The 27,223-nt window shown below is 36.3% G+C and overlaps 1 protein-coding gene across 6 annotated transcripts in view; it reads left to right on the top strand.

Moving 5' to 3' along the window:
* SLC10A7 (solute carrier family 10 member 7) overlaps positions 1-27,223 on the top strand; it is a 189,001-nt gene that overhangs the window by 68,153 nt on the left and 93,625 nt on the right. Inside the window, exon 6 of one of the 6 annotated variants that reach the window (XM_045576288.1) lies at positions 1,753-1,826. The exons of the other annotated variants lie outside the window; for them this stretch is intronic. Within the exon in view, the coding sequence (XP_045432244.1) occupies positions 1,753-1,773 (21 nt within the window). The 3' untranslated portion in view covers positions 1,774-1,826. Of the gene's footprint in view, positions 1-1,752; positions 1,827-27,223 lie in introns of those variants that run through there. 6 annotated transcript variants of the gene reach the window in all.

Raw genomic sequence — 27,223 nt, 5'->3', positions numbered from 1 at the left:
CTTATGTTTTAAAAAATAGTAATGTTATTCCCAAAGCTGTATTATTACTGGGTTTTAGAAGAGAGATAATAGTGTCTACTTAATGAAAACAATATCATGAACTAGTTATTTTAGACACAATAATATTTAAGTAATTATTGCATGTATGGAACTATTATCTTCTATATGTTTTCACATCGACAGAATACCTTATTAAAGATGATCTTGCTAGAAGCCAATTTTTATTATATGGTTTGAAATCATATACATTCATTATGGAAACATGGTTTCCTAAGCTGAATCTCTTACTCTGTCAATGTCTAAGGTAATTAAGAAAGTGAGGTTGAGGCAATTGTCTGAGTAACTGAAGCAAAAGATGCTGTCCCTTATTTGGAAAACAAGCTCAGTAAGTACAGGCTAAGCTTTGCACTGGCCGTGTGCACAAGGAACAGTTCATGGTATTTGTTCTACAGGTACAATTTTTTGGTAAGTGAAGTCAAACTTGGCCTGGGGAATTTTCAGCTTTTTTTGTTATGTTTTCTTCTAAGAGTTTGTACATTCTCATTCCTTAGTCTTCTGCTCTTTTTCTTTCTTCATCTTCTATCTCACCTTAACGTAACTAATCAATCAAAAGCACTCATTGATGTCCTGCCACACAGAGGTAGTTCTCTGGAAGCTCTAGGCAGGGGTCCTCAAACTTTTTAAAGTGGGGGCCAGATCACGGTCCCTCAGAGAGCTGGAGGACCGGACAATATGAACTACTAATTCCTACTGTAACACCTCGGCTGCGCTTACTGCCCAAAAAACCTGGCGGGCCGGATCAGACTCCTCTGCGGGCAGCATGTGGCCCGCGGGCCGTAGTTTGAAGACGCCTGCGGGTGCAAAGAAATATGACCCAGGTCCCACTATGTCATGAAGATGACACATAGACAAAGAAATACAGTATAAAAGTTAAGAAGTCAAACAAAAGATGTTACTGTATGATAGATGGCTGTCAAATGTCAGAGGGCGAATGGACTCTGAATCCAAAGGTCAGATAGAAAGTTTCACTGAGCTGGGCCTCAAAGAATGGTAGGACCCAGCTGTGGAGAAGAGAGGAGAGGACGCACAGAGCAATGGCAGAGAGGCAGAGTGTGTTTTTCCCATTTTTCTTCCCACTTCATTTCCCTCCTTTTCCTTTCCCAAAGTTGAAAAGTACCAGAAAGGGTTTGAGAGTGAAAATTATGGTTTGGAGATGTGTTTGCTCAAATATTATAAAAGAAATAATTTATTTTTTCACCTTTTCCATCATAGTTACAATAAACCTTGGATTATAAAATATGTATGAGTCTGAACTAAATCAATTCGAGTTGGGTTCAGCTTATTTAACAAAAAAACAATAGCAGCTTATACAAGATAGAGGCTGTTTCTCTATTAGGTAACATCTGGAGGGAGGCTGACCACATGTGACAAACAGGCTGCATGGTCTCCTTGTGGACCCAGACGCCCATTTTCTTCCTCCACCCTCCGCAGCATGCAGTTCCCTTCCTCCAGGCTGCCTCCGGATCCAAGATCGCTGCTGGAGCTCCAGCCAAAACGATACCTGGGCAGCCAGGCAAAGAGTGCCCCTAAAAGTTAGGTCTGCTTTTTAAAACAGCGTTCCTAGAATTTCAGCACCATACTTGCAGTAATAGTTTATTGTAGAACCTAGTCATATGATTCTACCTAGCCACTGGAGGGGTTGGGACATGTGGCAATTTGCTGAGAGCTAACTTTTGGATTTCTATTACTAAGGAAGAAGAAAGTGGGTCTTAAGAGGCAACCAGCACTTTGAACACTATACAGCAGTTGTCAGGAGTGTGAAGAAAGAGATTAGTCTCAGATGAATGAGAAGAGAAGTCTTCAGGGAGAAGTTGATGTTTTTATTGGGCTTGGAAAAGGACTTATTTGAACTCCAAATTATAGCTTTCATGTTTTGTTATAATTTTGTTATTTTAAAAAAGGGTGGTGCATGTTAGGATTTGGGGAGAGTTTTCTTTATAAATAGAACATATCTACCTATTCTAAAAACTTAGTATAATGGGTGGTAGTATGGTTTCTGAGTCAGATTTGTCTGAATACTTGACTGAATACCAGCCTAACCATATAACCTTTCCTCTCTGTAAAATGGGATAATGATAGTACCTAAACTGTGCAGTGGTGAGGATTAAATGGGGTAAGATGTGGTAGAAATAAATGACCTAGGTTTTGTCCAAGCTCTGCCATGATTTTGGGTGTGCGTATCCATGAATATTCATATAATGAAGAAATCGGTTATCTCTGACTTCACTCCTGTGAGTGTTAAAATACATGGATCCAATTATTACTGTCTGGTTATGAGTGACCATTTTGTATTTACATAATGAAATCTGAAAATGGTACTTACTTCAGATTACATTAAAACTTTGAATGAAAGGCTTTTATTAGAAAAAATTTTGAGGAAAAACTCCGAGGGCATTCTTGTTGATTTTCAGACATCTGGGTATACCAAATAAAATATTGTACATATTTATAGCTAGTTTAATAATGTCCCAGGTCTAATTAAAACACAGTGTTTTAAAGCACTAATTGTTACAGAAAATCATCTTTTTAAAAAATGTAGCTAGGCTGGTAATAACCAATGGTAGATGAATTTAATTTACATAAAATTTCAGACCAAGAGAATATTTTAAAATCATGCCACAGAGGATTGCTTTAAGTTAAGAAGTTAATGTCATTATCTCCTCCTCTTATTTAAATTGTTTGCTTACAATAATTGTGGAGCATAATAAGTGTTTTGAGATTTTCCTTCATGGGATTTTAATAGAATTTGATATTCAACCACCCTGAATAACTAAATTGTTAACAAAATTATATACATATTTTCTATGTAAAACCGTCTACTTCAAGTTTAAACACCTGTGTTTCTTCCTAATCAAAAGGAAGATTAAAAAAAAAAAAAAAAAAAGGTATTAGCTACTTTTTGAAAAATTCAAGCTAAAAAATCCTTTCTTTAATTAAAAAAAATTTTTTTTTGAACTATGTTGGGAAAAACACTTTGGTCACATGATTTCTTAGACTTTTAGCATTTTGTCTGGAGGCTGAATTTGGTGTTTCTGTATCTTTAAGAATTATACCTTAAAGTTTAAAAGGAAAAGGCAGAACTACTTTTTTCTAGACTCCTCAGCCTAGTTTATTTTTGGTGACTCCTGCCTGACCTTAGAGGAAAACCCTAGCAATTCATGGCAACAGAAATGTAAGGATTTTGGAAACAGCTGCAGTTATAAACAAAGTCATCTTGTGAATGCAATAGAACCTAGCATAAAAGATCTTCGAGTCACTGTTTGCTTTCTAAATCTCTTCATTTAAAGTATTAAGAAATGTTTTTTTCTTTCTTTCTTTCTTTCTTTCTTTCTTTCTTTCTTTCTTTCTTTCTTTCTTTCTTTCTTTCTTTCTTTCTTTCTTTCTTTTTTATAACATAAATCTCCTCTTAAAATAGGCATTGCCGCAACCAGAAGAAGCTATTCTAAGATGACTAAATTTTGATTCTTTTCATGTGAGATCAAGTGTGAAAGGGACTCCTTGCATTGAGCTGAAGAACTAGCCAGCACATATTTTCATTCCCTTACCTAGTTCTTCTGTCTTCCCTCTTTGCTGTGGCTGGGCCGCCATTATCACCCAGCTTTGTAGAAAAATTTGAATAGTTTACTTAAGCTATTTTAGTTGCTGAAAGAAAGAAATCCCAAATACAAATGGCATGTTTTAAGAACTTGGGATGTATGTTTAGTAACTTCTTTATTTTTCCTTTCTTGGACAAAAATATACTCTGCCACCCTTAGCACGGTCAGAGAAGAAGCACATCTCCTTTGGTACTCGTTGATGGCTGAGCAGCACTGCTTTTGAAAAGCCAGAGCAAGATCTCAAATATTAACAGAGAGGGTTAGGGATGCTACCAGAGACGACTCGATGGTTCATTTGATTTTCCTGTAACCTAAATCTAGAATGTCAATTTTTAATTTAATTTATGTTTATAGAATACCCGTTTTGTGCAATACTGAATACTATGCTGATTTTTTCCCTTAATTTGCTTAAAATCTTAACCAACCCATGTTATTCGGTTGAGATCTTGGTTTTCCCCCCAAAAGTTCATGACTTGTTTATTTTCATTGCCAGAACAAATAATTGAATCATTCAGCAGTGCTCAGCACCACCTAATAGAATGTTATCTTAAGTTCATCCTTTTTACTGTTAAGGACTTGATGAAACCAGGACTTAAAATAACCTATCTTAGCTTTTCCATATCTTACCCTAAGTTCCAACAATGGGGAGCTGGTTTCCACCTTATGAAATGGAACCCCTCGTCAGGCCATACATTTCATTTCCTCACCTCTCGGAACAAATGAACATCATAAAAGCTAGGTTGCTGAGAAAGACTACTTTCTCTCTAAAAATACTATTGGCTCAATTAGCACTGTGGCCCAAAATAGGAAAGTAAGGTATAAAATTAACACACAAGTACTGAGTCTGTTTGAATCAAGGCAACTTTTCTAAATACTGAAGCCAATATGCAAAGCATAAATACATTAAACAATAAATAACAATCAAAGATTTAAGAAAGAGGGAAGATAGGAACTGCCTTTTATGTGGTGTTTTCCAAATTTCAGGCACCTTTCTGAGTTTTACCATGTTGACATATTATTTGTATTATCAGGTTAAATAAAACTCACGTTTAAAATTTAAATTGATTTTTAAGCAAAACTTTACATCAACACTGTAAATAAAAAAAAAAAATATTGTCTTGAATAGAAGATAACTGAAATTAAATCAAGTGGAAAAAGCTAGTGTTATATTGTAGCTAACTTCTGCTGCGTATATAAGGCTCTGAGTCCGATGCTAGATGGTTTTACTAAAACCATCTAGTGAAGCTAGAACAAGTACCAAACCAGAAACTGTTTCTTCCTGCAGTCTGGATTTCTTTGAAAATAGAGTAAGTTTAATTACTTATTCTTTGTCTGTGGGTCCTTTAAGTTGTCTAGCCCTGACTCCCTCTTGGGACAGCACTATTCTTAGACTTTGGGAAGCCCTGTTTTTTTTTCATTCTCATTCACTTCATCCACAGGGAGAATTAACAACATTTGGGGAGGTCAAATGAGGAAACCCCTAGAACCAGAGACTGTTTCTTTCCTTAGAGTGTTTTCTATATACACTTGTCAAGAAAAGCAGAATGCATGGCTGCCCAACATGTTCTTAGTGTTAAAAATATGCTGCTATAATGCTTGTCTAGGAAAAACCCTATGATAGCTACATTTGGATGTTTTTCTAAAGCAAACTCTTATGCAAAGTACAGACATTGTAAATAAAAAATAGCTTTTGTTACTTAATAAAAATGTATAGAATCCTTACCTACTCCATTTTAGCAGCATAATGCTCTATGCTGTCTGACAGGACTTATGTAGCAAGTAAATGCATTAGTCACAGTGACCATTTTTCTTGCAAATTTGTGACATAGATTTAATTATAGGAATGACCAGCAACTTACAAATCTAATTTTGGTGGAGGCTGAGGCAACTTTTTTTTTTTTTTTTTTTTTTAATAATGATGGATTTTTTTTTAAAGCAGTGATTTCATTACTATTTAAAGAAATCTACTGGTTTAGAACTAGCCAATTGACTGAAGTTATTTTATTACCCATTAACAAATGCCATGTGCTTTTATTTTAATTTTCATCAATTTTTAAAATGTCAGCATTCCCAAACTGGAAAAGTACTTGTTTAGTACCCATTTAGGTAAAAATAAATAAATATAAACATGGGGGGAGGGGCAGGATATTTACAAAGGACCTCCTAAGAAATATTATACTAATAGTTGATTTAAACCAAAGGTACATTTCCTTAATTTGAATCAAATGCACTACAGAACTGCCTAGTGTGTGGCCTTTAGTAGGAGATGCCCATTAGTTAGCTACGGACTGATGATAATGTGGTAGATAGTTCTCATTTCTCTGCTTCTGTTTCTTCAAAACAAAAATTTGTCATGATTCTTTTGTTTATTAAGCTAATATTTGGGGGACCTAGGGATAATATTGTGGTGAGCCAAATAAGTTTCCTGTCTTTATCTGCAACACAGGTTCTTAAGATGAGCCTATCAGGGCATATGGCAAGGGGTGCAGTAGGGAAGGAAGGAATTACTTTCCCCTTATTAATATATTCATTGAGTCAGCCCCCACTGCCAGTCCAAAATAAATCTGGACACCTGGGGAGAAATGGCAAGGCATCTGAGGATGCATAACTGTATAAACTTGTAGTTTCTACCAACCGGAAAAAAAAAACCAAAAAAAAAACCCTTCCTTTTAATTACTGGTCTTTATGTTGAAAGCAATGTTAGACATCCAGACTCCAGCATGGATGCAGGTTATCAGGGAAAGATTTAGTACTTTTAAAAACCAGTGGTCTGTGCTGTTGGTAATGGCACGTTATAGTTGGATGAAATTAAAAAATCAAACATCAAAATATTTCTTAGCTCCGATACACTGCATATTGCCTGTGCCCTGTCACAGTGAGGAAGCAAATTGGCCTGATCAGGGGTAGGGCCGGCCACACATCACTCCAAAGAGGTAGGCCCTGCCCACCCATCCGGTGGTCCTCAATGGATTGCCCCAAAGAGGTAGGCTGGACGGGGGGCGGGGGGGGGGGGAGGGACCCCTTCACCATGGCCCTGCCCCCTTCCCTGAGGCTGTAAGTCCCTGCTCACCTGAGCCTGCTGCACATGCAGCCTGCTGATTAGTCATTACTGTGATGGTGTCCCAACCAATTTGCATGTTACCCTATTATTAGATAGATAATACCATGTGTAATATTCATTTGGATGGACTATTGCTATTTATTTAGATTTTTCCCCATTGATAGACAATTGAGTTGTTTATATTTGCTATTATAAAATAAAAGCTGCCACAACATTTTTGTGCATAAATATCTGTTGTTCTCCCTTTCAAATAAAATTCCGAATAACTGGGCAAAATTCTTCAAACATTTACAAGGTTCTTGATATTGTTAAGTTGCCCTCCTTAAATACTGAACCAAATTATCATCCTAACAAGAGTGTACATATTTATTTTCTTTTATTCTCACCAACTCTGGATATTGTTTTCTTTTAGTTTTTAAAAAAGTTTTAACAAAGATAAAACTGATATTTTATCTTAATTATAATTTTTTTATTGAGAAGTTAATCTTTTACTATATGTTTACCAACCATTTAAGGCTCTACTTATAAATTATTTTTTCATATCTTTTGCTCATTTTTCTTATTAGGATGCTTATTTTGGTTCCAAAGAAACCTTTATATGTGAGGATATGAATACTCTATTACTTACATTGCAAATGTTTTTCCCTGTTCGTCTTTAACCTTTTAAATTTTGAATATGTATAAGGAGATAATTTTTGACTGGCAGAACTTTAAAATTTCTTTAAATCTGATTTATTGAGATACAGTTATGTAGAGAAAAATCCACTCATTTTAGATGTGCACTTCTCTGAGTTGACAAATGTATAGTCACTTAACAACTGCCTTCCCCAAGATAAAGAATATTCCAGTCAGCTCACAAAGTTCCTTCTTGCCCCTTTGTGGTCAGTCCCTTCCTCCATCTGTCTTCACACACTACTTTTGTCACTCACATTCCCCGTGCCTTCAGTGCCTCGGAATTGCCCACCACCTACTTGGCCATTTGGGGATCCTCCTAGAGCAGCCCACCCTCTCTCTCCTCATGTCTTTATTTCATTCCCTTATTCACTGTTGATTCACTCTCTTCTCCCTCTGCCCCCCAACAGTTGGGGCACTTTCCTGCTCCCCTGTGTTTGCTGGAATTATTCTCATCCTTCCCATATCCTATCCATTGCTCCTAAGCCTGGCTGCCTCTTGAAGCAATTTCTCTAACTTTTCTTTTATGGTTGTTTAGTTCTTTTGATGACTTTCCATCTAGATTAGGGGTGTCGAACTCAATAAGAGAAGGGGCCAAAATCTAAAATCTAGCCTAAATCGCGGGCCAAATGGTTTACTGAACAGTCATAAACTGTCATTGTGATGGAAACGCAGCGGAGTGCAGTGATGACAGCGTGGTGCAGGCCACATTGCAAGGCCTGGCGGGACAGATTTGGCCCGCGGGCCTTGTGTTTGACACATGTGATCTAGATTATAACTGATTAGTATAGACTAGAGGCCCAGTGCACAAATTCGTGAAAAGGTGGGGTCTGGCCAGCCCAGTCCCAATCAGTATGGATCAGGGCCAGGCTTGTTGGGAGGTGGATACTGTGGGAGGTTGGTAGGCCAGCCTGCCCCAATCAGGGCCTGATCAGGGCCAGACCAGCTGTGGGGAGAGGCCATGGGCAATTGGCCAGTGGGCCGGCCCTACCCCTGATCAGGCCAATTTGCTGGCCACAGTGGGCATCATAGTGACCAGTCATTCCAGTCGTATGGTGTTCTGGTTGCTGGCATATATATATATATATATATATATATATATATATATATATATATATAATAACTATTTCGCTTAAAATTCTAACTTTCTGCTCCATCTCTAGCACTGCCTTTTTTTCTAGAATACTTGTCTTCTAACATCTATCTATCTATCTATCTATCATTTATTTAGTTAGGTAGTTCTTTTTCTGTCTCCTCCATTCAAATGCAAGTTCCAAGAAGGTATTTGTTTGGTTTGGTTTGGTTCATTGCTCTGTCTCCAGCTCTTATAGTATCTAGCACATGGAAAGCACTCAAAATATGTTTGTTAAATGAATAAATAGAATTCATTCAATGAATTTTATTTTAACCTCTCTTCTTAATATATCTAAGATTGTAAAACATCTTGTATATAATATGCTCTGAAAATGCATGCTTATTATTATAATACAATTATATGTTGAATTAGTTTTACAACAAGTGCAATGTCACTTTGGTGATTATCTACCAAACTTTTCTTGCTTATATTAAAGTGATTTAAAATTGTATGAGTATACTCCCAATAAAAAAATGCTCCAGCCATAAGAAATTTATATTACTTTATATTCACAGTGTAGATTTAAATTGGGTATGGAAACTCATTTCCACATCTAACTTGGATAGGGGGTGATTTGTAAGGTTTGTTTTCACAATAACCCCTTTCAGAGTAGGTTAGGGGAGATTATCCCAATGTAGTAGATTACCACCCCATATACTCTTATCATTGAAATAATTTTCATTTTTATACATCAGAAAGTTTTTTATGAAAAACTGCTACAACTGTGATTAGTACATATTTTAAAAGAGTTGGTGATTTTTAAATAAGAATCTGTAAGTGCTTACCATTATATGGCATTGTAGATCATTGTTGCATTGTTGGTATTTAAGATATTTTATTATTAAAGTTTATACTTTACTTGTGAAATATATAATACAATTAAATTGACAAGTGAGAGCTGAAATCTAGACTGAAGAGAAATTGTATGTATCTTAGAGAAGAGGTATAAATATAAATCTGAAAAATAGAAGAATCATTTCAATGGTATATAAAAATAGATCAAATTAATATCTGAGAGACATTAGAAGTACTTATAAAATAGAAATGACCAAAAAAAGAAAGAGAAAGAAAAAACAAAAGGAAAAATCCAAGGTGATAATGAGGAAGCAGATAACTTGAACTTGCAATATGATATGAGAGCACATGAAAACTAATACAGTTCCTTCTTCAGAAGCATCTTGTTACAGCTCCTGCACTTCAGTTTCATATGTTTATAATTCACAGTATTGCTTTGACTTTGGTCTTATCATCTTGTCAGAGGTTAAAGTTTGTTCAGGGAGATATAGAAAATAATAAAGATGTAATTTGGGCTGGAGGAGTTTTGGGGAGTGACATATATCTAAATAATGGAGAGAAGTAGAGACACAATTTTAAGATAGGAAAAGGATGAATGTATAGTTAATTAGATATGATTTTTTTAATGGTAGAGTTGGTTCCATTTTCTTATGATAACCTAAAAAATACATATTGCTATTTCTATTTGCTATAGCAGCCTAATTAGCCATTCAGAATGCCTGATCAGTAGCTGCTGACATATATGCATTTGGAGCAGGATAGTTTTTGTCTTTATAATAATTAAAGTCAGCAATAGGAAAGGTTATTTCTTGTTTACCCCTCCCCCTGAAGTAGATTTACATGTTACTCTTTCTTCTATATTCATTTACTTCTATCTATTCAAACTGAAGAGGAAAAAATGAATAATGATCATGAAAAACATTAGAGATATGTAGAGGTTTTCCATCTTTTGCCCTTTAATGCATAGGCGTTTTCTTTCAAAGATAGTCGAATCCTGATTATGTACCATTAAATGCCTTTAGAATTTTGGATCCTTACCTAATGTAATTGTAAGCCAAACCATATTAAAGTCAAAATGTTAAATGTTCAGCTCTAAAAAAATTGAATAGAAACTCCCACGAATGCAGATAAAAAGTTAAAAAAAAATGTTTAAGTGTGTAACAGTAGAAAATATCTAGATTAGGAAGAATACTTTCTCTTGCAACAGAATGCAGTTGTCCTTTTGTAAATATTTTCATGATATATTTGTAAAAGAGAATTAAGCCTTTTCTAGGAACAATGTTAAAAAAACAGTCCTTGCTCTTGCGCAAGTGTTCTGTCATGTCTGGCCTATTTTTCAGATTCTACCAACCTGGGGCCATAATCACTACAGGCTTTCTAGTGATAAAAATATAAACTAATAAAAAAAACTCAGATAGCATTATGCATCTCTATATTAGTTTTCCTGGATGTTGCTGGCCTTTCAGTTCTATATGGGAACTGTAAGTAGTGAGTAACCTAACTATGTATTTTGATATGTGTTTTTAAAAGTGCGATCTAGTTTTTCTTCTTAAAGACAGAGATATTGGATGTCACATAGTTCTTAATGAAGTTTTTCTTCCTCCATTGGAAATTACTCTTGATATCTCAAAGATCTGAAACCTCTTTTTTTGGCACGATGTCTTTCTATACAGAATCATTTCTAGTAATATTATGTGTGTGGGGGGTTTGCTTTGTCTATTTGAATTATCCATTTTTTAGATATCAAACTCCTAAATTTACTAGATACTTCAGAAACCAATTCTGTGGCTCCATCTCTCAAGGATGGACTCATATTAATCATACTCATAAGCTAATGATACATAAAGCAAACTGTCAATTTTTTAAATGCATCAATCCAAGTGATTAAGAGTTTCTCTTAATTATTTTCCTCAACTGTCAATTTTTTAAAATTGACAGTTGAGGAAAATAATTAAGAGAAACTCTTAATCACTTGGATTGATGCATTCTCTCCTCATGCTTAAATTCCCATGAGAAAATAATTTAATAAGAAGTTTATTTGGTGGGAATGGAATTAGAGAAAGGAGAGAGGTAAGGAGATCATCCCCAAGTTTGATTCTATCAGGTGTTTTAAGTGACTGTGTCTGGCTCCACAACAAGGGTATGTTGCCCTTGGAAACAGACAAGCCCATCATTTGGTCAAGGGATCTTCTTTCCTTGATAGTTAGATAGGTGTTCTTAATAGTTGCTCTTAGGTTCTTTCTCACTGCATTCATTGCTGACTGGTTTTCCCTTTTATTGACCCTCCATGACTTACAGTAAAGTCTTGCTGACATTGAAACCTTTCTAATGTTTTAAAGTGATTTTGCATTTCCTTTATTTCCAAGTTCAGAGACAGGGGAGATAGGTTGATATTTTATCATATAGCTGATCTGACCAATATGGTAGCCACAAGCCACATGTGGCTATTTAAATTTTAATTAATTAAAATTAAATGAATTTAAACAGTTCCGCAGTCACTTTAAGCACAAATCGAGTATTCAGTAACTGTATGTGATTGCTGGTTACTGTTTTGAACAATGCAGAATGTGGAACATTTTCATCATTGCAGAAAACTCTGTTGGACAGTACTGGAGAGAGATGTTTAATTGCCAAATTATCTACATAGTTTAGTATTTAATATTTTTATGTCTTAATTTCTGTGTATTTCAGATAGTAGCCAAACTTAGTATTTCAGTTTTCTCTAGTGAATTTGAAGCCTTTTATATACACCTGTTCAGATTTTGTTGTTAAGTTATTAGTTGGTTAAGTATCAGCACTTAATAATTTTGCTTATTAACAAATGCTCTATGATGAAAGAGAATTATTGATTGGCTTCCTCCTGCATGCACTACACTGGGGATCTAGCCCACTACCCAGGCATGTGACCTGACAGGGAATCGAACCGTGACCTTCTGGTTCTTAGGTTGATGCTCAACCACTGAACCATGGTGGCCGGGCAGCTGATAGCTCAATTTTGAAAATAAAATGTATTTTATTAAACACTGCTTTTATAATTATTCAAATTATACATTTTTGGAACACCTTATATATATTATTAACCTTTGCTCCTGTTGAAAATAGTTTTTCTTTTTAAAAAGTTAACTAAGTAAAGACTTCATTTACTTTTATCAATATTATTGACATCTTAGCAGAGCCCTATTAATTTTGGCCGATGAATTATGTTCTACAAAATACAAAAATTAATGAAAAAGACTGATGTTTTACAGAACTTATAAAGTATTATAAACCTGATTGGGAAACAGTTATACCATACAGGAGAAATTTTCCCTTTTGTTCCTGTTCCCTATCTATTTACATAACTAAATCATTCATATTCCTAGTCCTTCCTGAGAGATTTTTATATCTCTCTTTTGAAAGATAAATTACATATTGGTCTATTGTTAGGTTGACTTATTATTCTATACTCTTTTCAATACCAAACGCTATTTAAGGGCGTGGTGTATACACATCATTGAATTCAGTTGAGTTACATCAAGTTGAGTGATGAAGAGAAATATAAGACAATTTCTGCCTAAGAGATTTAGTGTAATTGAGGAAATTTCATACATAAATAAAACATTTGGGTGGGGAGGGGGGAGACAGGAAAAAAAATATTCAAGTACGTAAATGTGTTGTAACACCAATTAAGAAAGGGAGAGCAAGACATGATAACGTGAGCACAATAGGATTCCTGAAGGATGTTACATGTAAGATCTAGAAAACTAAGAACAACCCAAATGGAGAAAGTCAACCTGAGAATGGATATGGCCCAATAAGGGCAAGGACCATACCTGTAATGCTCATTGTTATCTCTCTATATATACAGATGTAAAGGCAAATAGAGAGCCTGATACAAAGCAGATGGTCAATATAGAATGAATGAATGAATGAATGAATCAGCAGTTAAGGCAAGAGACAGTGGAAAAGAGGGATGTTTACTGGAGGAAGCCAATTTTTTTTCTTTTAAAAAAAAATATATTTTATTGAATTTTTTAGAGAGGAAGAGAATGGGATAGAGTGTTTGAAACATCGATGAGAGAGAATCATTGACCAGCTGCCTCTTGCACGCCCCCTACTGGGGATGTGCCCGCAACCAAGGTACATGTCCTTGACCGGAATCGAACCTGGGACCTTTCAGTCCTCAGGCCAACACTGTATCCACTAAGCCAAACCGGTCTCGGCAGGAAGCCAATTCTTGTTGGTTAGTGGAAATTATGTGGGACAGTATTATGAAGAACCTCGAATGAGAGGCTAAACTTGACCTTGATACCAAAAAAGGCATTACTGAGGAGTTTTCAAGGTGTACGTCATTCCAGAAGTAGTATCTTAGGAGGAGTGGCCTGACAGCCGTGTGTGTGTTGGTGCGTTTGTGTGTCAAAGACTAATGTGTAGACTCCTCTGAGTCTAGATAAGTGATGATGAACACTCTGGCCTGAGCCTTTGAGTTTTCTTACAAAGAAAGAACCAAACTTTCTTAATCATTTAGCCAATTATTTAGACACCTAATATTAACTTTGTAGCTATTGTATGCAATGTCCCAATATGGAATTCTTTGGGAATTAAAGAATTTAATTCATTAAATCCCACTACACAGCTTTGAATGAGGCATTCCTCCCTCCCGGCACTGTGTTAAAGATCGAATCCCCAAGATGCTTAGCGGAGTGTCTGGCACATTAGCAAAAGTTTATAACTGGTAGCTTCTATTATTATTATTCAGCTCATTTTAGAAAGGGTGTCATCCTGACCCTCTCTATCCCAATGGCCAAAACCCTCTCTGAACTCCTATACCTTGACTTTTTATTTAGTCCCTAGATATAGTATTTACCTAAACCTCTGGCCCCTTAAAAATAACACTTTCATTGGAGTTTTGAAACATATACAAAGTAGATTAAATAATACTAATGAATCTTGTGTACTCATCTTTCAGCTTCAATTAGGTTAACTGAGACCAGTACTGTTTCCTCTCTACCCCCATCTGCTTTCCCCTATTTCTACCTATTATGTTGAAGCAAAGCCCAGTCATCAGCTCCTTTCAGCAGGAATCTAATAGCTAAGGTGTTGTTGTTGTTTTTTAAACATAACTTACACTGCCTTTTTTTTTTTTTTTTTACTTAGAGACTTTCACTGGCCAAGTTTTTCATGAAAGAGTCTGGGATGTCTATAGAGTAGAGGGGCCAGGATATGCAAGGAACACACACAAACCAATGGCTTAAAGATCTCAGGACTAATAACTGTGCTGTCATGAACAAAAACAGTTTAAGTGAGAGAATAATTCTGAGCGAAATGGTTAAGTTGGATTTGAACTGTGAGTTATGTGATAGTTCTGGGGCATCCAAAGGCAGGTGTCAGGGCTGGACATGGTTGCTATCTGTTCTTTCTTCATGAATGGAGAACACATGTATCTTAAACCTATACAGAGATTCTTTTAGGTTGACCATTGATCCTCTTCCGTCTTCCTCTACCTTTTATTTTCTTCTTTTAGACTTCTGATCTCATCCTTCCTGTGTTCCAGCTGCTAACTCTCTAATGCCTCTCCCTCCACTTCCAAACATTTCTTGGTATACTCTGTAGCCTTAGTTTTTCATTAATTATGCTTGCCTCAGTTCAAAGCCTATTTTCTTCTTAAAAATAATTTTGGCCCTTCTGATAATACTTAGAGTCAGTGATGATGAGGTGATGAATATTCAAATGGAATATTCAGATTCAATTTTGATTTTATAATAATTTCAGCTGAAGATTTTTTTGAAAGTAAAAGTATAAGGTAGTATCAAATAAAGTTCCATTTATCAAAGGAATATATAAGTGAGTGCCACTGATTCTTGAAATTAAATTAAGACCAAAAATGCTCATAAGTTAATAACTATAATTCTTTTGTTAAAATTATTAGCTTTCAATATATCCCTTTCTATTTCACTTTTGAAAAAAATATAATCAATTTAGCATATGTAGTGTCATCACATTAATGCTAATATGGGTTATGTGTAATCATCAAGAGCAAAAATCAAGCCCATTTTAGCACCTGATGTAAGCCTCCAGCAGAATTATAAACCCTATAATATCAGAGATTTGTATAAAAAGTGGCTAGGAGCTACTCAGCTTTATGAGACACTCATAATGATTAGCAACAGGATCCAGGCTATTAACACTGGGCACTGTTTGAACGTTTTGTGTTAATTTATAGGGTTGATTACTCCAGCCTCAAGTAGAACCTCAGGAAGGAGAGTCGCAAATGGTAAATCTTTGTGACGGTCCCTGGAGCAGCATTTCCGTTTGAGGCTCTGAGTTATGTGGGTCTCAACCTCTTTCCCTCCCCTCGCCCTTTCTGTAGCTCATCATCATCATCATCATCCGTTCAGATAATGCCTTTTCAGAAATCACGGATCCCCAGGGAGGAGGAATGGGGAAGAGTCCTGTTATATGCACACTTGCTGCAAACCTTTCACCTTGCTGTCAAGGTGACAAATGTTTGTCCTTAAGGAAACACTGGAGGTTAAATCACTGGTGTTTCTCTCACTTATCTTCTTTCCCGTACTACTCCCAGCTCTTAGCCAAATTTATAGCAAAAGGAATCTCAGAAAATTAGGCTACTTGGAACCTCTATGAACCTTGTTTAAAGATATGCTTTGTGCAAGCTCCTGACTACATTATATATGGGGGTCTAAGTAATTAGAATTTTCTAAAAGTAATTGTGTAAGTACATTTTAATTCCAGAGGAAAAGATTGGGGGGAGGAGGAGCATTTTTAGATTGAGAGAATATTGCAAATTGAATTGTGATATCATGTCCAATGACCTATGACATCAGTGTATGTTATCAGATCCTCACTTAGAGAGACACCAACACCCTCATATAGAGAGACACCAACATGGGCACTAACCCCAGAGATGGAAGTTTCCTGGATTTCTTCATCTCTTTTTTTGGCCAATTCCCTTCCATTCTCCATTTAGCAATGAGAATGATCTCAAAAGATGTGAACTTATCACGTCATTTTCCTAATTAAAATTCTTCAATGTTTGTTGGGACAAATACCCAAGTTCCTTGTACATGGCTTGTAAGGTCCTGTATGATCTGCCCCTTGCTTTCCTCTAGCTTCAGCTCATCATGTCTTCTTTCCCACAAGGCAGCTGCCTTGTCCGCACATGTGCAGTTTCTCTAGTTCATTCATCCAACAGACACTTCATTGAGCTCCTACTCCAAACTTATCTAGTTAGCAATGATAACCACAGCTAGAATCTAGTTCCTATTATTTCTCATACAGTGTACTTTCCATTTTAACCAGACGATAGTCAGTTATAGAAAGATATAAAATTTCTTCCTTTTAAAATATTCTCTAATTTTAACTTTTCATTACTCTATACCAACAGAAACATTAAACATGAGTATCTTATTGATAGGTCTCCCTTTTTAGGGACATATAATCTCACCTACTTCACTAATATCTCAGGGAATCACTGTTATATGGCAGAGTTTTACATAGTTTTGCTTGTAAGGCATCTAGAAATGATTGACTTTTGAGAAACCTACTATTTTTAAAAATATATTTGTATTGATTTCAGAAAGGAAGGGAGAGAAACAGAAGCATCAATGATGAGAGAGAATCATTGATCAGTTGCCTCCTGCATGCCCCCTGTTGGAGACGGAGCCCCGCAACATGGGCATGTGCCCTTGACTGAACCCTGGACCTTTCAACCCACAGGCCATGCAGCCGATGCTCTCTCCCCTGAGCAAAACCAGCTAAGGCAGACCTACTATTTTTAAAAAAAAATATTTTATCAATTAATTTTTTTTTTACAGAGAAAGAGGGGAAATAATAGAGAGTTAGAAATATCGATGAGAGAGAGAGACATTGATCAGCCGCCTCCTGCACACCCCCCACTGGGGATGTGCCCACAACCAAGGTACATGACCTTGACCAGAATCGAACCTGGGACCCTCCAGTCCACAGGCTTATGCTCTATATCCACTGGGCCAAACCGGTTTTTGCTGACCTAGTATTTTTTAACAAGGAAGAAATAAATAATGATATATGCTTGAATGACTCACATAATTAAAATGTTCTGGTCTCTTAAAAGGATCATCTCTAGCTATCTGAGAAAATTAGCTAATGTAGAAAATGTAATTCTGTAATGATCCTGGATAAATGAGGTGGTTTTTATTATTGCATATATATTCTAAGGAAATATACATGTTTCTTCAGAATCCCTTCCAATTCAATCTGGTAGAAATTTTTAAAATTCATTTGTTTAAAACATATTTATGGAATGTTTATGTCTAGATCTAAACTGGACATGAGGAACAGAGTGAGTGCTGGAGAAGTCCAGATGGCGTTCACATTCAAATGGGGAGATGGACAACAGATACAATAATCACATTATAATTAATGTTATGATGGAGATAAGCAAAATGATAATAATCAGAAATTGTTCAGAGTTAATCCATTGCTTTTTCCAGCTACTCCCCATTTTTTTCTCCTCTCCTAGGATTATTTCTTTATCAAAGAACCTTAGCCTTTAAGTGATTTTGCTTCAGTCCTCTTTATGAAGTTGTTTAATACAAGACAAATCACGGGAGTCATTGACAATAAGTAGATTGGTGACAGGCAAAATTGGGCTAATATTTATACTGATATACATAAAACTTTAACATACGTCATGATAGGCAGGCTAAGCCAGATGAACATTGTTTAATAATGGCACCACAATGACAAGCTTAGCAGAGATATTTGTGTACTTTACAAATGGTGTCTTGTCAACATTTAATGTCTTGTCAGCATTTAATTTTATTTCCTTTGCACATAAGGTAGGTACTCAGTGCAGAGAAGTGTAGGTGCTGATATTTTTGCTGTACAAAATTAATATTAGTGTTTGAAGGAGATGTGTATAGTAAAGAATGACAACATTAATTAGTAACTGATTTTAAAATTGCCTTTTGATAAGATATAGGAAAATACCTTTCAGAAGATTATGTGAATTACTCCCTATCTCTTTTAGGCTGAGTAATATATTATCTAATAAAAGAGTAATATGCAAATTAACCATCATTCCGACACAAAGATGGCAGCTCCCATAGCCACAAGATGGCAACACCCAGTCCTCTCAGCCCTGCTGGAGTCCTTCAGTCCTGGGGGTGGCTGCTGAGAGCAGGGCCTGCTTGGCTGTTGCCATGACGATCTGGGAGCAGCCAAGTGGGCCCACAGACAGCAGAGAACCACAGGAAGCAGACCTAAGTAGGACATCCCCTGAGGACTCCTGGATTGGAGAGGGTGCAGGTTGGGCTGAGGGACCCCCCTTCCCCAACCCCCTGCACGAATTTCATGCACTGGGCCTCTAGTACTCTATAATGCATTTTTTGGGTTTGATGGACAGAGTAAAGATAAAAGACAGCCAAGAGATAAGAGCCTACTTCATGGCTGACTGAAGCAGGTGTTGGAAATGCAGATGAGGTGGGCTGACTAAAGACTATACAAATCCGGAGTGAAAAGGCCACTGGTCTGCACCCAATGTCTGCACATGTGAGTTTGCAGGGAGTTAAATTATTCATTTAACTGTGGGAACTAGGTCAGGAGTTCAGGAAAGGGTGTCTTTTACATTTAAACTATTTCTCCCCCTTCTTCCTTTTATCTGTACTTGACAAGCAAAATGAACTTCATTTTGTAAGTTTTATTCCAGCAAGTGAATGCCTTACATCGCTGTATGAAAAAAGAAAAGAAAAGAAAAAATGCCCAGGAACAGATAACTCATAGGTTTAAGTGACACTACAAAACAGTAGAAACTAGAAATGACCTTTCTTCCTCACTCTTGTTATAATGAAAGTCACTAAAAGACAAATGAATGTGAAAGTAGCTATCTGATCATAAGCACGAACCTCATTGTGAGATATTAAGTGCCTGCATGTGTGTTATTCTGTGCTGGGTAAGAGGATTAAAAGAAAAAAAAAAAGCTATTCCTTCTATAATCTTATAATTACAAGTGCTGAATTTTTAAAGGTAAAACTGAAATTTAAAAAATGTGAAGCAGGGTTACATTTTAAGGGATATGTTACAATTCTTGGAATGATTTCTTCTTCCATTTGGCTCATTTTGCTCTTTTGTGTGTGGGTTTTTTCCTAAAGAGAAAGTTCATAACTTCCATTTAATTTTAAGAAATTAAGGACAAAAAATGATTAAGGACAGAGAATCTGTTGAATGCTTAAATAACCCAGACATGAGGCAGAGTTGGAGTTACTTTAAGAGAACTATGGCTTTTCATTGTTCTATGACTTGATAATCTGGTAAAAAGAATAAATAATAATAATAAAAAATAAATTAATTTTTCTTTGATGTATAAGGTGCTAGATAGTATGTACAGTATTATGAAAAAGATATGCTTTTCTTCAAAATATTTATTATTTTTGAGCCCACAAAATTCAGTTTCTCTCTTGAGGAAGATAAAGAGTCTGTATGGGCCCAAACCGGTTTGGTTCAGTGGATAGAGCATCGGACTGCAGACTGAAAGGTCCCGGGTTCGATTCTGGTCAAGGGCATGTACCTTGGTTGCAGGAACATTCCCAGTAGGGGGTGTGCAAGAGGCAGCTGATCGATGATTCTCTCTCATTGATGTTTCTAACTCTCTATACCTATCTCTTCCTCATCCGTAAAAAATCAATAAAATATATTTTTTTAAAAAGGTCTGTATGGAATGACAAAAATTATGCCTTGTTTTTCTAAGTGGTATTGCAAGGAGCCATAAACTCTTCCTTCTGCCTCCAAGATTAGGTAGAGCCAATGGTGTAAAGTAGTATAATAGTAAAATGCTTAATATTTACTGATCCACACAGAATCTGAATACCCAATATACTTGGACATTTACCTAGTTAAACTGTAATCATAGCAAAATAGTGACAGATATAGAGATGTAGAGATAGGTAGATGAAAAAAGAACAAGTTTTCTCTATTATAAAACCATTTTCGGTTCTGCATTGCCTTCAGAGTTACTCCTCTCCTTTAGATGTGCGCGTTTACATAATTTTCCCCCTGCGGATGAAGCTGGCAGCATTTTTCAAATTGATTTTCTATCTATAATATTCCGACCATATCTCAAACCTCATTAAAGCCCTTTTCATCATTTCTCTGACTTCATTATTTATGGCAGCATCTCAAAATTTAGTTTTCTCAGTAAATTTCATTATTGTGGTTACCAATTCATTATAAAATGATCAGAGGAGGAGGGGGCAGGGAAGAGGAATTGACACATGAGGACAAAGTGAAAGATTAGGACTCTTTGGCCTGAAAAGTAGAAATCTATCAAATCGTAAGTGGTGTGGGTAAGAAAGACATCAACCAACGTGGTAGATCTGGAAACAGAAAAATGGAAGGGCACTCTTGAAACTCTCTTGAAAAATAAGAAGAAGAGCTACTTGACCGGGAAAGAAAAGTAATTTTTAAAGCTTCGGTTGAATTTATTTCATGACTACAGGAAAAGAGCCCTGTCCCTGCCCTTTTATTCATATTTGGCCTCCCTCCTGCATCTGAGTCTTACCTTTATTTGTGTAATTAAGTCATCCATCATCATCTAGAAGATGAACCAAGCCAGCCGGATCATAATTTGGGGGGATGAAGAGAGGGGAGCACAGACAGATGGTAGGATTGCCGGAGCACCAAGGGTTACTAGGGGACAAGAAGCCAGTATTGAGTCAGGAGGGAAGTATAGAGTAGGTCTTTCCAGCCTGGAAAATATTGTTGTCTGCTGTTAAAGTAGCTTATGATCTCTAAGAACCACCCTGATCACAGCCAAATGACTGGTGCCCCCTCTCTGTCTCCTTACTCAGCAAGCAGACTGTGGCTCTTCCAATTCTTGGAGTCATTTAAGGTTTGCAACTTCTTTCCTTTCATCGATAACTTCATTTTTTTCTTTATTCTATTTTGTGTATTTTTCTTATAGAATTCCCATCCTTAAACTGCTTCTCCCTCATGCTTTCTCATTTGAATTTAAGAATGTTTCTTGATTTATCTTTCCACCCTCCCCATATCTACAAATTCTATTGGATCTACCTTTAAACATATCTTGAATTCATCAACTTCTCTTCATCTTTACTGTCACTACCCAAATTCAAGACTGTTATGCTACAATTATTTCCTAATTAGTTCCCCCTCTTCTTCCTTGATCCCCCTAAAATTCTGACTTTACACATAGCTAAGGTATTCTTTCTAGAATATGCTCCTGACATGGTATCACCTTACTCTCTCTCAGCTCTTTCCCAGTTTTCAGCGCTCTGGTGTCTCTGTAAGATAAAATCTAGGTTCTGTATTCCAACCAATAAGGTCCAGTTATTTAGCCCTGCCTTCCTCCTTGGTCCTGTCTATATCAGACTCCTTACTCATCACACTTCAGCAACACAAATACACCTGTTTTTCCCTCAGGACCTTTGCATGAGCCATTATAATCTTTCTAGAATATTCTCTCCTCAGGTCTTCACTGGAATGGCTCCTTGTCACTCAGGAGTCCGCTCAAATGGCACCATCTCAATGGCCTTTCCTGGGTATCGCCATGCTGAGTACTTTCTACTACATCAACCTGTTTTGTTTCCCTCAAATCCCATTTATCATTAGCAAGTCTCATCTTGTTCATTTACCTATTGTGCATCAATACCCACTAGAGTGGAAGCTCTGAGAGAGGAGGGTCTTAGTCTACATTTTTCACTCCAGTGTCCTGTTGGCACTTGGCACCTGGTATGTGCTAATTAGCTGAAGCAAACCCCTTTTCAGGCTACAACAAAAAGCCAGGGGGTCTGTGAGTCTGATCAGTTAGTGGTTTTGATATGTACTCACAGGCAAGGTTTCACTTTTCCTACCTTGGCTATCGCCTCTCTCCTTTCCTTTCCCCTTCTTCAGGATGCACTTGTCTTTCGTGCCCATCTCTAACCAGCCTTCACAAAGCCACATTTTCTCCTTGTTGGCTTTTATCACTCAGAAATCCTCTTCTAAGGGGAGTAGTGCCAGCATGCTGTGGTCCATAAAGCTTTCTTATTATGTCAAATTAAGGGACTTCCTGATCACTGGCCCAAGGCTGTCTACTTTCCTTATGCCCAATGTTCCTCTGTGATTACAGCAGTGTCATCTCCTATAGATATTGCTTTGTTTCCAGATTTATTGATCTTCATTTGTCTTCTTTGACTTGGTATGTAGTGAAGAATCTTTTTGGCCTTCTTCTCTTACCATATCTTTAAACAGAAAGGTAACCACATACCTAAACTATAATGGATGCCACAGATTCCATATGAGTGTGTGTAAGTGTACATAACTATTACCATTTTCACATGGCTCTTCCTTCTTTCCTAATCAATATTTCATGGCCAAAATAAATATCAAATTATAGGGCACTCATTTATGTAAATAAAAGTATTTATTTTTGTCATAATAGAATCTGTTTTTTGTTTTTGTTGTTGTTGTTGTTTTTTGTTGTTGTTGTTGAGAGGATTGCAAAGGAGAGGGGTTCCACTCATTCAGGGCATTTGCTCATGAATACACATATTCTGTTGCTTCCAGGAATCCCTGGGTGCCCCTAAGAGTTATTGATTTCTGCTGGCATGATGTTGCAGACAATACCAATGCTCTATCGATAGCGATTTGCACACTTGTGACATTATATCCGTCGGCGCTGCCTGAAGAGCTAACTGTGCTTTAGAACTCCACCTCTTAAACTGGGGTCCCCAGAGTCCCTGCCCACAATAACTTCTTTTGTTATTGCTTCCTCCTGGTGGATTTCTTTTCTGCTTTTGTTTCCACACTTGTTTTATATTCTTAAATCATACTCTAGACTCTAGAGAATTCTCAAAGGTGTTTCTTCTGCTCTCCTGTTTTGAAGCTACCTCAGACCTGCTCTCTATATAATTACTGCATACATGGGTTTCCTTCTGCAATCTTTTATTTGCTCTTGAACAACCCAGGATTCAGTGTCAACACCGCTTCAGCATGAGTGGTCTGGTTATACTGAGGGGCTGCTGTTGGATGTTCTCACTCACTCTGGGACCCGAAGCTCAGGAGTGGCATTAATGAGAAGCCCCATTAAGCAGGGTGTGAAGGAAAGGTCAAGCTAATTGCTGGGAGTCCTAGGCTGCTGAGAAAATTCTTCCTGGTGTAAACTAGAACACAGTGATGGTTTTGTCATGCTAAAGGTTGTAGTCCCACAGTTAAGACAGTCAAGTTACCTGTGAGCAGTTATATGTATTTTTGGAATTGTGTTGCAAAAGCAGACCTATCTTTTCCTGAAATTCCTCGTTGACTTCAGTGTTGCTTGTATTTGTTAAGTTGGAAGTAAGTCCCAGATGTGTGAAAACATTTTTTACATTATTTTAGTTGACAAATAGTGTGCAAGTGGCCTTTTTAAAAAAAAAATGAGTATTATTTAATCCACATTAAATCATCTTTTAGTTCTTACATCAGTCTTAACTTTATTAAAGTCAAAAGTAATGTTTAGGGAGGGTAAAAATCATAAATATGGTTCATAAATACTTAAAAAAACAATAACGGAGCTCCTATTGAATAGAAATCTCACTTGGAATTGTAGTTTATCTTTGAAAGAAAAACTTCTGGGATTGAGGGTAAACCAGTTTTAGAAAAGAAATCAAATATTATGGAATTTGAAAATCTGATTTGGCATATATTAGATTAATGCCCTATAAAACCCTAAAGTCTGAATTCAGTTTACAGAGTGTTTGACTTAATTTTCTTGTTGTTTTTTCCTCTTTTCCCCCCTGCTATTTATGTTTAAATCTTGGTGACTTTGCCTTTTAAGGGCTTAAACATTTAGTACTGAATTTCCAAAGGGGCAGGTCCCTCCCTGCTTTTTCTTCAGTGAACTTTTGAGAAGGTAGTGCACAGGAATTTTGTTGGTGTATGTGAAATAAATATATACATACGGTAATCCCACAACTTCAGCAATGTACATATTTTTTGCTTGTAAATTAGTAGGGATTAAAAAATTTGCTACATAAAAATCAAGGTTAATATAGACCTCTTCATATATTCATATCATAATATGTTTGTATTTTTTAAAAATACACTGCAGTTGATTGAACTAAATTTGATTTTGACTTGTGCCACACAACTCTAATTCCTTCAAACACATGTCAATATGCAGTGTATTTAAGATGATGTCAGCAATAATTCTTTCTTTCTTTAGAGTAATGTAATCTAAAACTATCAACCCTTTCTACTTTCATGAGCTTTTGACTTTCATACCATAATCCATGAACTAATGCATTTTATTTCAAGCTCATGGTAAAATGTCCATCACTGGAGGGAACCTTTTTATTTAAATATGCTCCTTCCATTGAAATAAGCTTTACTACTAGTATCTGTGTGTTTTTCAACATTGTAAGCCCTTTGAATTACTTTGTTTTAATTAGTTATCTCTTTAAAAGTTAACATAATGACTCCTATTTGTGGTCAAGAATTAGACTAAGCAGGGTTGATTAAATTGGGGAACAAAATAGCCAATGATTTTGGTCTGGTTGCCTTATCAAATATTTTAATTGATTTTGAGAGAGAGAGAGAGAGAGAGAGGCATTGATGTGAGAGCAAAACATCAGTTGGCTACCTCCTGTACACCCCGCACTGTACCCCAAGTATGTGCCCTGACCAGTAATCAAACTGGCATCCTTTCTGTGCACTGGCTGATGTCTTACCAACAGAATCACACTGCCCAGAGCACCTTATCGGTTCTGTTTAGACAGACATGAATAAGCAACCTGTTGTAGAGTTGATCTGGGTCAGAAAAAATAAACAATGATTAATATTGAAAGGATGTGGATGAAAAAAACCTTGTGGATTGACCTATAATGAGAACAATTCATGATGTGAGCAAAAGGAAAACTAACAAATTTTTCATATAAATTCAAGAGTCAACTTGGCTTACTTTTATGAGGATATCTTGTTGATTTTTATGAATATTAAATTCTATAAAATCATAATTGAGCAAAGAAAAACAAAAGACATATATGGTGTTGTCTTAAAGTACAGGATGAGGATGGGGACTTTAGAGGATAAAATATGTATTAAACTATTGAATAACTAAAGTAATAAAAGTCTTCTATCAAAATCATTCTGTGCAATGTAAATGCACTTGTTTTTGGTTTTTCACTTAAGTTATTACATTTTCTCACTCAGGAGTATGCCTAATGTTAATATATATTGGGAGCAAATATATATTAGCAGCTGACTGTATTCCACTCACAGACAGTCATGTTATTTACTCATGAAATGAATTGCTCTGTCTGTTATGTGCATCCATCATAAAAAGTGCTGGGGGCGGGGTGGAGGTAGGCAGAATTTAATCAGATGAAGAGCCTGCCCTGAGTGAGCTTCTCCTTTAAAAAAAGGAGACATGTGCATATAAATATGAAATGCAAGTTAGTAGAAACTGTGCTTTAATGAGGAAGTATGTAAGGGAGGGACAGGTGACATGGCAACATTGAACAAGAACGTAGAGATTTAGGTGGAAAGGTGGAAATGATTGGCGAAGGCTCCATGGATGTAGAGCTGTTGCTCACAGGATAGCACTCCCTGTCAACCTTTCTGATAGAGAAACAAAGTTCATGTATATCTAATATGCCATGGCTTTTGAAAAATACAATCATTTTTACGCATATGAATAAGGAAATGGAAGAATATGATTCCATGGATACGAAAAGCAGCGTAAAGGAAGATTTCTTTGAATCTTTCCCAGGCCTTCCACATTTCCATCTGTTTATGTGATTCATATTTATTGTGTGGTGACATAGTTCACTCTGTAAGCTCTCTACAAATTTTTGCTCCACACTTTTGTCTTGGTGTCCTCACATCTGTGCTGATCTAGTACAAGTGGCCTTTGTAATTTTTGACATAAAGTATATTTGTAATCCTTGAAAATTTTTCATGGCAAGCTGCCTCATGCCTTTGGCCATGTCAATGCTCATTTACCATTTTATGATAGAACTCGATAAAGAAAGACTATGAAACATGACCTATTTATTTTGTTCTTCAGTTGCAGCACTGGTAGATAAAAGATTTAATGAAATAGGATGTTGAAATAAAGAGTTAAATCGGGTTTTCTTTCATGTTACAACTATGGATTATGAGAATTTAAAATCTAGGGCTGACCTTGACCAGTCCCAAGAGTCAGTGGAATTGGCCTTAATATTAGGCTCAAAAATTTTACAATCACTTAATTAGATTTTTTGACATAATACAGAGTAATGCTGCCTGTTTAGAGGCAAGAATCAGCTCTGTTCATTGAGGGAGAACTTCTCTGTGTCTTAGAAACAATTTTCTCTTAATTACACATAATTTTTCAATGTAATTTTAAATGTGTTTGTACTTTGTAATTGAAGTTGGGAGCTGTCAAGCCTACTCTGAATGCTATTGAGAACTGAATTTTCAGAAAGTGCCCTGAGTAAATTGCTCTTACTGATAGGTTTCAGTATAGAGTTGGTTGTACACACTGCATTGCCTTTCCCTAAAGACATGCCTCATATGGTTCCTGTTCAGATTATATTTACTATAGTCTGGACTGGACTTCATATAGTACTTAATAATAAGTTATGTCTATTTCAGCTTTCCAAATCCAGCACTTGAAATGGTTAGGTAGCAACCAATCACAAGCTTTGTTAGTTAGCCTTTTTCTTTGTGTTAGAAATTACTCGTGTGCCATGCATGCATTCATTCAACATTTGCTCACCTTTGTTCCAGCACCAGCATGATATCTTAGTAAACAAGATAGACACACTTTCTGCCTTTATGGGGTTACATTCTAATTGGAAAGCAAATATTAAGTAATTGATTTTGTGGTGTTAACCAAAAATGTAGGATGTGGAGAGAATGTATCAGAGGACCATCTAAATGAGTTCCTCTTCCACCATTTACAAGCTT

Source organism: Pipistrellus kuhlii, unplaced genomic scaffold (assembly GCF_014108245.1).
Source record: "Pipistrellus kuhlii isolate mPipKuh1 unplaced genomic scaffold, mPipKuh1.p scaffold_m20_p_8, whole genome shotgun sequence".
In the NCBI taxonomy this organism is placed as follows: Eukaryota; Metazoa; Chordata; class Mammalia; order Chiroptera; family Vespertilionidae; genus Pipistrellus; species Pipistrellus kuhlii.
Note: the sequence above shows the minus strand (reverse complement) of the source record. Positions and strands in the feature narration are given on the sequence as shown.